This window comes from Protopterus annectens, chromosome 2.part1, assembly GCF_019279795.1.
Source record: "Protopterus annectens isolate FY-2018-M chromosome 2.part1, PAN1.0, whole genome shotgun sequence".
NCBI classification, from domain to species: domain Eukaryota; kingdom Metazoa; phylum Chordata; order Ceratodontiformes; family Protopteridae; genus Protopterus; species Protopterus annectens.
In genome coordinates, this window is record NC_056729.1 from 366,074,129 (window position 1) to 366,087,781 (window position 13,653).

At 34.7% G+C, this 13,653-nt stretch overlaps 1 protein-coding gene across 1 annotated transcript in view; it reads left to right on the forward strand.

Moving 5' to 3' along the window:
• The window catches only part of LOC122794068 (ADP-ribosyl cyclase/cyclic ADP-ribose hydrolase 1-like), a 1,209,067-nt gene extending 1,195,915 nt beyond the window's left edge, over positions 1 to 13,152 (forward strand). The window contains exons 6-7 of the mRNA XM_044062204.1: positions 12,300 to 12,395; positions 12,483 to 13,152. Of these exons, the coding sequence (XP_043918139.1) occupies positions 12,300 to 12,395; positions 12,483 to 12,645 (259 nt within the window). The 3' untranslated portion in view covers positions 12,646 to 13,152. The remainder of the gene's footprint in view (positions 1 to 12,299; positions 12,396 to 12,482) is intronic.
• Positions 13,153 to 13,653: the final 501 nt, after the last annotated feature.

Genomic DNA, 13,653 nt, shown 5'->3' on the forward strand with positions numbered 1-13,653 from the left:
AGAAAGAACAAATATTGTTCACATAGTTTAAAAATTATTTTAACAAATCAATGCCATCTCTCCAAATTAAAAACACATCAATAAAACGTTTGAAGAAAACAATGTGGTCACTATATGAACTCTGAAAAATATTGGCTGTCTCCCTCCCATACATAAAAACATTGGTATAACTAGGTGCCATAGTGGCATCCATTCCCACACCATTGGTTTGACAATAGAAAATGTTGTGAAATTTGAAAAAATATATATAACCTAATATTAAATCTAATATTTCCATAAGCAGACTAACAGTATTACAAGAAAATAGTTTAAACTTAGTTATATTCAAACCATTCCCATCCTTTCTTCATTTGGTATTACAGTATATAATGATTTAATATCCAAAGTGACATGTAAATCTGCTTCTAACACTTCAAAATTATCTATTTTAGTTTTAAAATCAAAGGAAACTCGTATATAAGAACTACTTAATTACATAGCCTTTTGCAGATGCTTGTCCAGAAAGATTGTCATCCCTTTTGTTTTCCTTCTACCACTGACTACTATTGGCCAACACATCACCTTTCTCCCTTCCTGATCTGCCTTACACATCTTAATATTCCATCCCAGAGAAACATGTATTAAAACAACAATTCCTGGTCTGGCAGATTGAGCAAAGCCATAACATACCTCCCCTCGACCACTTCCTTAAATAGGATATAGGAGATTTTAACTTTGTTTCCTGCAAAACAACTACAGTTATTGTTCTCTTTTCCAATAAAGAGACCAAGGCCAATTTATTTAATCCATGAACATTAAAAGTCTCCACTGTCTCTAAACTGCTCCCCAGACTTATTTTGTTTTACTTCAACTGCCTCCTTTCAGTAATTCTTATGAACCTTTAATTCCCAAAATAACTCACATCCCTAGTAAAGAATACAAATCTACAAGCTTACTCTGCTCTTTGATCACCCTAGCAATGATAATGCCACCATAAAAAGCACTATCCAAATATATCCCCAAAGGACAAGGCATACAAAAGTGCAAAAAATGGTAACTCTATCCAGTATTCAAAAATATAAATCACTAGGAAAAAAAAAAAGCACAGTCAAAAAGGTATTCCCCATACCCTGCAAATATAACCTAGGTATCACTTGAACGACTGGCTTTGAATCCATACCCACAAATTTTTTTCTATCAAAAAAAGGGAAGTGGGAATTGACCCTCTGCCAAATGATTAACAATAAAGTAACTGTATTTGTAAAAAAAAAGATAACTGGACATACTGTTACCTGTGATCTGTGCATCTGTGCAGTCCATGAATTAATTGATGCAAAATAAAATTTAATAGCAGTAACATAATAAAATGTAGACATACTTCATCATCTCTACTCAGTTCTGGGCTTTCCATCTCACATAGCTTTTACCTTTCTAGAAGAAATGGAATCAGCTTATCCTTTTTCTATGTAGAGATTTAAAAGGGGTAATAGAACTCAGTCTGTCACAATTCTTGTTCTCCACTTGCCCTTCCCAGGCAATTTAACCACCTCTGCATATGATTCCCTATCGTTTGCATCCCAGTCTAAAAAACTATCCACATAATTTGCTGACTGGAAAGAAAACTGTTCTAACACCTTCAGCAGCAAGGCAGTATATCTTAATGAATTACCAATCCCCAACTCTCTACCCCACCACAAATAACGTGTCATGACTCTTTTTTGTAAATAGGATAGCAGTATAAGCAGGTACAATATGTACTGGGTGACCCTTTAGTTTAAGATTGTTAGCCTGCTCCCTAACTACCTTCAAATGTTGTTTGAAAAACAATTCTATGTACCCATTCAATAGTAGGGGGGATATCCACATTTTACAGGTCACAAAGGTCCTTCCTGATACCTTCCCCTGATTCTGGTAAGACAATTAACATTACGTTATTTCACCTGGCTCTATTTTTGACCTAATACAATTTATCATACGCTGCATATATAGGCTCATAGCTCAATCTCCCATGTTTTGGCAGTGACATACTCCATCTCCCATTTTAGCTCTTACTACTGATCTGTCAAGGTCCCACTTAACTCCTATCTGTTCATCTTATCTTTAATGGAGGTAACATCCAAACCTATGCCTTTCATCAGTGTTGTAAGATAGTCCTGTGATTACTTAATAATGGTAATGTACTCTGAAATAGCACTGGAATATTTTGCCATCTTGTAGTCAAGCAGTTTCTCTACTCCACTCATGATTCACCAAGCCAAAATAATTAAGACCATTCAGTTTGCACTTTCAAACTTGTACTGCACTTATTGATAAAATAGATCAAAATAATAATAAAAAAGAGGGGGCGCACAAGTCCTTCTCTGATTGCATGACACTGACCACCAGGTTAAATTGTTGAGTGTACTGGAGAGAGCTCGCATTTAAAGCCACCACACCATGATTATGCACAGGCACACTCCCCATGGGAAAGCATTTATCTGTATTACACTTAAAGCTGCCTTGTGAGTTTTGTTCTTTTTCAACTGATCGGATAATTTTTTCTGCTTTTTTATTTTAGTCCCTGTATTTAATGTTAACATGGAAGCAGTCAGTTCTGCCTGGTATGGGGAGATATCTTGGACAGAGTAGTGGTTATTCTAGTGAGAGTAAACTAATTCCTGGTATTTCCAGGTTGTTGAGTATTTGAATTTGCTGCTTGTTCACTATATACTGTGCTGTGTTAATTGCATCACCCCATAAATATTAGATTTTTCACCTAAGTCAGTACCACCGAACTGTCTCCCTTCATATGGTAGACTCTAGGCACAAGTGTGTACAGGGCTAAATCTGCTCATACTGATTTGCACTAACTTGGAGTTAGCTGTGCTGAACTGAATGCTGCTGATATCAAGAGATTCAGAAGACCCTGTTCTTCATTCCTCATGTCTAGTTATCCACCACTTCACTGTTTTTACTTCCTCCCTTTACCTTTTCACTTGCATTATTGTTCCACCAGTCCTACCTTATTCCCAGTTTAGGATGTATCACTCAGTAGCAATGGACATCACTGAGAAGCAGCCAACAAGATCCCCTTCCTTTGTCAGCCTTCTAGTAGTTGGTATCCTCTGGCTCACTGAAAATGAATTTTTGCTAAACCTTGTAGATTCTGTCTGTAAAAGTTGTAAACACCTATTGAACTTGAAGCTTTCACTGTCCCAGCTTACAGCATGCAGTTAGCATTACAGTGTCACTCCCCACCCATGCAAATGCAACATCTGTATACAGACAAAACAAAATGGCTGACACTGATGCCATTACAAAATCTTTGCTAAAGCCTCCGAGCATTCTTAAGCTTAGGTTTCAGTGTAAGCTCCCTAGTAAATCCCATCCATGCGCCCCTGCATCAACAAATCACTGACAACAAACCACCCACAGGTATAACACCCATAAACCAGCTTATATGAATGTATTAATGACTGATGACTCCATTGATAGACATACAGATTCCATGCTCACCAGGATAGACTAGGACAGGTTATGAGTCTGCTGCCTCTCAGCAGCCGTGGTTGCTGACATAACAATAGCACTCAAGACCCTTTTCAGCAGTAAGTATGATTATCGTATGACAGTAGCCCATGTGGGAGTAAATGGCTTGACTTGGAAAACCCTGAAGTACATACAGAGTGGAATGCTGGAATTTGCTGTGCAAGTAATGGACAAGGGAAAGACTCTGGTTCTGGATGGAATCTTCCCTTCACCAAGAGTGGTGCCTTGGTTGTTTCCAACAACTGGCTAAGTAGCTGGTGTCATTCCAGAGGGATCCAGCATTTACTAACCAGTGGTGAGATAATTAACAGTCAAACTTTCTTTGCACAGGATGCCCTGCATCTTTTGTTCAAGGGTGTCTGCATACTGGTTAAAGCCCTTGATGTAGCCATTGTGCCTTTTTTAGGTTGAGTTCATTTAATGAACAGCCTAAGTTAACAAACACATCTAATCTTAAACTAACAGTGACAGGAGTTTTAAAAACAAATTGTGTGATCGTGAGGCACTTATGCATGTGGAACATATTGATGTAAGTGTAGTTATCAAGACATGGTGAAAACATAAATAAAGCAGTGATTCAGTGCCTGGGTTTTCTGCCCACAATGTCTTTAGACCCAATGGAAACTATGTCAGACTGCTGGTACTTGTCAAGGACCATATCTTTAAAAGACTCACAGACAGACCAGGAACTCCCACAATGACCTCTTACAACTCCAACTTATCTTAGACAAGTCAAACCTTCATCTTTAAATGATATCCATATAAGAATCAGCTCATTAATCCTTGATAACTTTAACAATTTCTCCATAGATTGGATCACTACACTTTCAACATAAGATTTTTGGATAAATGCACTTATGCGAAACCGGACATGTGAAATTAAGTTTCACTAAAGTTTAATTTTGATGGGTCAAAGTAGACCCACATATATATATATATATATATATATATATATATATATATATATATATACACACACACACACACACACACACACACACACACATTTATATATATATATATATATATATATATATATATATATATATATATATATATATATATATATCATCTGCATCTGTATCTATACCTACACTTATAGTTATTCTATAGCTAGATCTTTATTTACACCTCTATCTATATATCCATATATATGCATGTATCTACTAATTGTAAATGGAGCCACGTATATGGAGCTAGAAGACATAGCAAACCTCCTGGCTGACAGATTTGCTCCAATTTTACCTCCTCTCCCTACCAGATGCCCCTCAGAAAATACCGCCATCCATAATTCCCTAAAGTATCACTAGAGAACAGGTACTCAAGGTGCTCTCCAAGGCCAAGAGCACTGCACTGCATCAAATGGTTCTGATAATATCCCAAGATGCCTCTTTAATAGCATGAAACATGAACTATTGGGACCACTAGAAATATTATGTAACCAAGACTCCAAAATGACTTCATGCCAAACAAATGGAAGACTGCAACAGTTTTCACACTGTACAAAGGTGAGCCGACCATGGACCTGGGGAATTATCAACTCATAAGCCTGAGTAGCTTGAAATGCAAAGCGTTGGAGAGAATAATCATAGATCTCCTAAATGATAGTAAAAAGACAGACAAGTAAACTTTCCAAACACACAAATAGCCAAGCCAGGCAGTAGGATATACCCCTTTGCAATGAGCAATGCACTAAAGACTCAGTCCAATAAATCCCAATACTGGAGTTTATTCTGTAAACAGATGAGATATCTGATAACGTTTTGCAGTGTTCAGGATGAAAGCGCTCATCTGTTTACTGAATAAACTGCAGTATTTGGATTTATTGGACTGAGTCTTTAGTGTATTGCTCATTGAAGAGGGACATATCCTACTGCTTGGCTTGGCTCTTTGTGTATTTGGGATGTCCTAAATGATGACATAAGTCATCAAAACAATGAACTAGGGCAAAATAGTACTTACTGCCTCCTCAACGTGGCCAAGGCATTGTAGTAAAGCTCTCTAAACTAAGTGTAAATGCTTATATCCCCCACTGGATAGCTAGCTAGCCTGCAGACAGGAACCAAGAAGTTAGAATAAGGGAGTCTTCCTCCTCGAAAAGGAGAATTACTAGTGAGGTGCCTCATAGCTCAGTACTGGGGCTGCTCCTGTTTGGCATCTACTTATCTGAGGTCAAGGATAACATCAAAAGTCTCTGTCTGACCAAGTCTGGAGATGATTGAAAATTAACTGCCATCACTGAAACCCTCCAAGACATAGATATTTTCTAAGAAGGACTAATACAGACTTATAACTAGTGCCAGATTCATGGTCTAAAACTTAATGCCAAAAAGTGCATCTAAGTATCTTTTGGAAAGACGGCCACCCCACTAAACTACTACATTGGAAATACACCCCTAAGAGTAAACTCTGTAGTCAGAGATTTGGGAACCCATGTAAACAATGATTTGACATTTAACTATCATGTGTTTCCTGTAGTGAGGAAATTATTCTGTGTTGCACAACTTATAAGCAGGGCTGTGGCATCTAGATCCAAGCATGTCATCCTTCTATTTTACTCTGCTCCTATAAGACCAATCACTGAGTACAATGCCCCTTTAGTATGTACCTAGCCAAGTATACGCAACAGCTGGTGTGTCCACAGCTGTTTTGTACAAAAAGAATAAACATGTGGAAAAAAAAGTCCAATGCAAGCTGCCTTACAGCCATGTCTTTATAGCTGGTCTGCTACAGGCTATTAAGAGGTGACCTAAGTCTGGCCTGAAAAACATCTTCTGATCCAGCCCTAATGGAGCTCTTAACTATCCTGTAAAACAAATAGCATCAGGAACACCTGATCCAGGTACCTAAACTTTGCCTGCAACATAAAGTGAACATGCTGGAGGAGAAGGTATGTGTCTCAGATGGTCCCCCTTCTCTGGAACAGACTTCCCAACCATGTTAAGCAGAGTTCTTCCATGCACTTATTCAAGTGAAACTTGGATCAGTGTATGGGGAGCCATAACTATACCCCTAGTCTGTCTGTCTGTATTAGACAGAAGAAGCTTATAAATGCTTGTCTGTCCATGGTCACATATATAAACCCCCCGCAAAACCCTTGGGCAACAATACTTATCAAATGTTATTGAGAAGCATGGCTAGGCTTACAAATAATACTTGAATCGATAGCTTAGTATTCCACTATGATACTACAATATGTAAAGAACCACATAAATTTTGGACTAGCATCAACAAACTTCTTTACCCAGGCCAATCTATCACACCCAACCCACAAGAATCTAACCCAGAAAATCCCACACAAACAGCTAATGCCTTTAATTCTTTCTTCACTGATGCTATACAAACTCCTGCGAACCATCTATCTCCTGACACCTCTAATCTGACTACTTCTACTACAAATCCACCCCCATCATTTCATTTACAACCTGTGTCTACTTCCTTTATCTGCTCCCTTCTCCAAAAATTAAAACTAACTACCCCCTCAGCTGACAAACTCCCAGCAGACTTCCTGCAAATAGGTGCTAAAACCATTGCCTATCCCATTTCCATTCTGATAAATAGAACTATAAGTGAAGGAACTATCCCATCTATCTGGAAAATGTCTCATATCATCCCACTGCATAAAGGAGGAAATTCTAATGACTTCTCTAACTTTCGCCCCATAGCTTTACTATCCCCTCTAGCAAAGATAATGGAAAAATGCATCCATAAGGAACTACTTAACCACCTACTCCATAATAACCTACTTGCTGTCAGCATGGATTCAGACCTTATCATAGCACCACCACAGCCCTGCTATCCTTCACAAGCTGTATTAATGAAAAACGGAACAAAAATATTTTTTCCTCTGCAGTCTTCATTGATTTATCTAAGGCTTTTGACATGGTGAACCACCAACTCCTTCTACACATACTTAAATCCCTCTCACTTGATCTGCTATCTATGAATTGGTTCACATCCTACCTAGAAAACCGACAGCAGGCTGTACTCTGGCAAAATAACCTATCTAATCACCTTCCTATCTCCCTCAGCATCCCACAAGGCTCCATATTAGGCCCACTCCTATTTTCCATTTACATTAATGACCTTCAAACAGCTATTCCAGACACCAACTGCATTCAATATGCAGATGACTTTACTATTATCTGTTCCACCACTACTCAATCTGAACTTCAGTCTCTTACCCAAAAAGCTTTCAGTAGTGTTGAACAGTGGTTCTCACACCACTGCCACCTCTTAAACCCCCAAAAAACTAAACTGTTACTTTTCACACCTATCCGAAAGTCCACCCCCTTACATTTCACTCTTACATCCAATAATGGTACTCTTATTTCTCCTGACCCAACCACTGAACTCCTAGGTATAATAATCGACAACAACCTCAACTTTGATACTCACATAAACACCACAATAAAATTAGTTAATAAAAAACTAGGATCCCTTTACAGAATCAAACTATTTCTTACCCCAGTAGCCAAGACCACTATTGCTAGAACTCACTTAATCTCCACTCTACTCTATGCTTCTCCCATATACACCAATCTCTCCAAAAACAACCTCAACAAACTTGCAACATCCTACAATAATATTGCTAGATTTGCTACAAACTCTCCTTTCAGAACCCCTCACTGCTTGAATCTAAAACTAGACTGGATTGAATGTCTTAACCTGCTCCAATTTTAACAACTTACTATAACCCACATGACCCTGTATCAACCCAGCAACACACCAATACTGTCCAGCCTCATTACCCCTTATAATAATCTTAAAACTCTATGCTCCTCAAATAAACTGCTGATCAATACAACCAAATCTAACAACTCAGCTGGTGACTCCTTGTTCTGTAACTCTGTTGGTAAACTATGGAACCAACTACCCTCTGAACTCACCTCTCAGACTTCTCTCTCACTTTTCAAAAGGAATCTAAAACTATTTCTCAACAAACACTGGCTATGCTCCTGTAATAACCCTGACTAACTTTCTCCTTTTTTTTTTTCCATAATAAATTTTTATTGAAATATATTTTCCAAAAACATTACAAAAATACAATAAACATCACACACATAACACACTATAACTACTACAAACCATTTATACAATATCTACATGAAATGCTTCCTATATTTAATATATTCCTAAAATCAGTATCATGCTAATATAATATTGAAGACCTTTTCCCATATTTTCGGGTTATTAATATTTTTGTTAGTTTGTTTCAGAAGTAATTTATGTGCTAGTATATGCTTTATAGCCACAAGCTTAAAATTATTCCATGATGTCTTATGTGGTTCTAGCCAATTTGTGGCTATATAGAATTTCATCAGCAAAAAAATATTCATACAAACAATAGTTTGCGATCTGGAAAGCTCTCTTGGAGGAATGTGTAGAATCATAAATTCCCATGACAGTGTAGAACTTTGATAACCCATCTTTTGCAGTTGTACTTTAAGAGAGTTCCAAAGTTTATATACACATTTACAACTCCAGAACATATGAAGAAGATCCGCTGTTTGATCTGCACAGTATGGACAAATTGGAGAATTCCTAGGGTTAAATTTATGTAATCTAAGATGTGTGTAATATGCATTGTTCCAAATCATCAATTATGTACATCAGTTTTTGAAAAGAAACTGATTTCCTAGTTATATCAATTGCTTTTAATATCTGATTGTCTGTTACTGTTACTTTTTTACCCAATACTCTGAAAGCAAAATTTTGTCCTGAAATTTCAAATCCTTAATTAATTTATATGCAGTTGCTATAAATTTAGTGTCTTGTTGGATAGCTTGCCACAATTCAGAGCACTTATCCACAAATCCGGCTGCAGGTTTAAAGTTCCTAAAGTAGCTCAAGGCAAGTTCTTTAACTTGTCTCATTATAACAATGTAACTTCTAGGTAGATTCATTTCCTGTCTAATTTGTAAAGCCGATAAGTCAAGTTTATTAAAACATCAAATAGAGTCAGATTAAGTATTAATGGAAATTTGCTGAGATCGATCAGCTGATTATTTAGTTTAAAATTAGGATTCCTGTGGAAAGGTTGAAGAACCATCATATATTGCAATAAATCTACGGACTGAAATAAAGTTTGCAAAGATGAGACACAGGTTATTATGTGGTCCATGACCCCATATTTTATCAGACTAATTTTGTCCATAAAAGGGCAATGCTTTAGGATTTATTTTCCTATCCAAAATATGCTTATGATTCAAGACCACCCAAGTTGGTATCCATTTTGTATTTTACATCATAATTAGCAATTCTTAAAATTTTATTAATTTACAATCAAATAATATGCTTCAAAGTTTGGTAGCTCAAGTCCCTCTTGTTTTAGGGGTCATTAATTTCTCATAAGATATTCTAGTTCTTTTTGGGTTCCAGATAAATTTAGCTAGATCTTTATGCATTTGTTTAAAACTGTTTTTGAAATTGATAATTGGGCAGACCTAAATATGTATAACATTATGGTAGTATATTCATTTTCACTATTGATACTTTTGCTAATACGGTAGTTTTAAATTCTTCCATCTGTCACAATCAGCTATTATGTTCCCATACTCGTTTAACATTATTGTTATAAAAGTCCTTATTATCCGTAGAAGTTGATACCCAAATATTTAATATTTTCTTTACATATTAACTTCCCATCAGGGCCATTAGTGAAAAAGGTTTGGGGTTCTTAATGGGAAGATATTTGTTTTCTGTAAGTTAATTTTATAATTGGAAACTACTGAAAATTCTTATGAGCTTTAATATCTTTTCACTGTCTGAAATTGGGGTTGTACAATAAATAATAAGATCATCGGCGAATGCTGACATTAATATTTTATTCCTATAAATTATTGGTGCATTATGATACAAATTTTGCTTGATATATAAAAATAGGGTTCTAGATATAGGTTAAACAATAAGGGGACATGGGACAACCCTGGCAGTACCATTTTAATCTGTATTCTGTTAGAATAAGTCCTATTGATGTATAGCGTAGTGTATGGATTACTATATAATATTTGTAGTATCTGAATGAATTCTTGGGGCAAGTTAAAATAGGGTAACACATCAAACAAAAAATTTATGTCTACTCTATCAAATGCTTTCTGGGCATCTATTATAAGAGCATAGATATTAAAGTTGTTTTTTTTAGCATACGTCATCATATTATGCAGTGTAAGTGTGTTATCGCTGGTTTGTCTAGTTGCCATAAATCCAGCTTGTTCCTTAGAAATTAAATATATCAAAACCTTCTTTAGTCTCGATGCTATAATTGATGTTAAAATTTTCATATCCACATTCATTAGTGCTATTGGTCTGTAATTATTAACTTTCTCCTTTTTACTAATTTTCACCCCACCTCCTTCACAATCTTCCCTTAATGCTTCAATTTACTATGTTATTGCACATAAATCCTATGTATATATGTATACTGTACCTTATTTTATACATTATCCTCTATAGAATTAATGCTTATGTTATTAATCACTACAAGTATTCTAATTTGTAAAAAAATATATATATATCTATTTTGTTACTTATATACTTGAAAGTATAGTCTTTCATCAAACACTGGCTATGCTCCTGTAATAACCCCGACTAACTTTCTCCTTTTTACTAATTTTCACCCCACCTCCTTCACAATCTTCCCTTAATGCTTCAATTTACTATGTTATTGCACATAAATCCTATGTATATATGTATATTGTACCTTATTTTATACATTACCCTCTATAGAATTAATGCTTATGTTATTAATCACTACAAGTATTCTAATTTGTAAAAATATATATATATATTTTGTTATATACTTGAAAGTATAGTCTTTCATCAAACACTGGCTATGCTCCTGTAATAACCCCGACTAACTTTCTCCTTTTTACTAATTTTCACCCCACCTCCTTCACAATCTTCCCTTAATGCTTCAATTTACTATGTTATTGCACATAAATCCTATGTATATATGTATATTGTACCTTATTTTATACATTACCCTCTATAGAATTAATGCTTATGTTATTAATCACTACAAGTATTCTAATTTGTAAAAATATATATATATATTTTGTTACTTATATACTTGAAAGTATAGTCTTTCATCAAACACTGGCTATGCTCCTGTAATAACCCCGACTAACTTTCTCCTTTTTACTAATTTTCACCCCACCTCCTTCACAATCTTCCCTTAATGCTTCAATTTACTATGTTATTGCACATAAATCCTATGTATATATGTATATTGTACCTTATTTTATACATTACCCTCTATAGAATTAATGCTTATGTTATTAATCACTACAAGTATTCTAATTTGTAAAAAATATATATATATATATTTTGTTACTTATATACTTGAAAGTATAGTCTTTCATATATTGATCTGCTATTATTATTATTATTATTATTATTATTATTATTATTTATTTCTTGGAGCTTTTCTCCCTGAGCCTCTACTGAAAATGGAAATGTATCCAGATAGACTAGCCCGGTCAACAAATGTAAAATAAAATAAAAATAAAAATAAATAAATAAAATATATATATAATATACACATATATATATATATATATATATATATATATATATATATATATATATATATATATATATATATATATATATATATATTGCTCCAAGCTTGGAAGAGATTCAGCTAAGCCATTTTGCTTTATTTTCCTCATGAACCAAACTGTTACCAAAAAAAGAAGGTTTGGATTTGACTTTACAGTGTAGAAGGAAAGTGAAAGCAATGTTTTTTACATGTGAATATATAACCTGTAGTGACTCTTAATGTCCTTCTTTAGGGTAATAAAGGAATCATGTAAAGGTCATTCAATAGAAAAACTGAAGGACATCTTAACGGCAAAGAATATAACTTCCTCCTGTACTGAAAACAATAGGTAAATTAGTTTTTTTACTATATATAATATACTTAAATAATGAAAATAATATATTTTTCATGTCTTTTTGTGCTTTCTTTCCAACAGAAAACTGATTCATATTCAGTGTGCAAGATTTTCTAATGAATCCATCTATGAACTCTGTCTCAGTGGAGTGAGCAATATAGATATGACATTTTCGACAACAACATTGTTAGCTATAATTATTGCAATTCACAAATGGTTTGAAGAACTTGTTTTGCATTCTTAACATTCATGTTTATGACATCTACCAAATGTTATTGTTTTAATTTATGTAAGAGATACTTGAATACAGTTTAGCACTGATGAAGGATGACATTTGTAGAAGCTCCATTTATTATCTCCTAGTAACTAATTTCAAAAGAATATTGCTTCATTAAAAAATAGACAAGATATTTAAAAATCTGTCAGGCATAATGTGAAGCTTATCTGTAGCAGTTTTATAGATTAAGGTAATAATATTCAGGTAAAACATGATAGATATTTAACTGTGATCTAGTAACCTAGTGATTCATTGAACTGTTATATGCATGATGTATGTACTTGCATATGTAATCTGTCCATAATGGTACATCTTAGATCTGTCCTTTAAACTTGTCATCATAATAACAGGTAAATAAAATAAACTGTTGTTGTGGTTACCTAAATGCTGTGTAACACCATTAAACCAATTGTAGCTTGTGTTTCTCTTGCAATTACGAAATTCTCTTATACTGTAAATAAAACTGGAAATATGTATATGTCTACTTCACTGCCCATATTTTATGTTAATTCAGAATGACTTGTCACTTAAATTTAAACTAGATTCTTCAATTTTATAAACTAAAAATGTAACAGCAAGACTTCTACAATATCATTTATGGCTAGCATTGTTAAAAAAGCTGTCTCTAAACCAATTTGCAAATTTTTATCTCAGGCTTTCAATTTGTAATACTTGAATATCTTCATTAGAAATATATTGACTCTTCTCTTTTAATCACCTGCAAATGAATATATCAAGAGAGATCATAACAAAGGAAGTATGTTACTCTTCCATTGAGGGAAAAAAGAGTTATTATGTTTTCCAGTTAGGATGGTAAAAGCTTGTTTCTGATAAACTCAGTAAACTAGGCATCAACCCCTATATCATTAGGTGCTTTGCAAATTGACTCACAGATAGAACCCACAGTGTGAAAGTACCAGACTCCATGTCAGACTGCTGACCAGTCACGAGTGGAGTCCCACAGGGTTTGGTCCT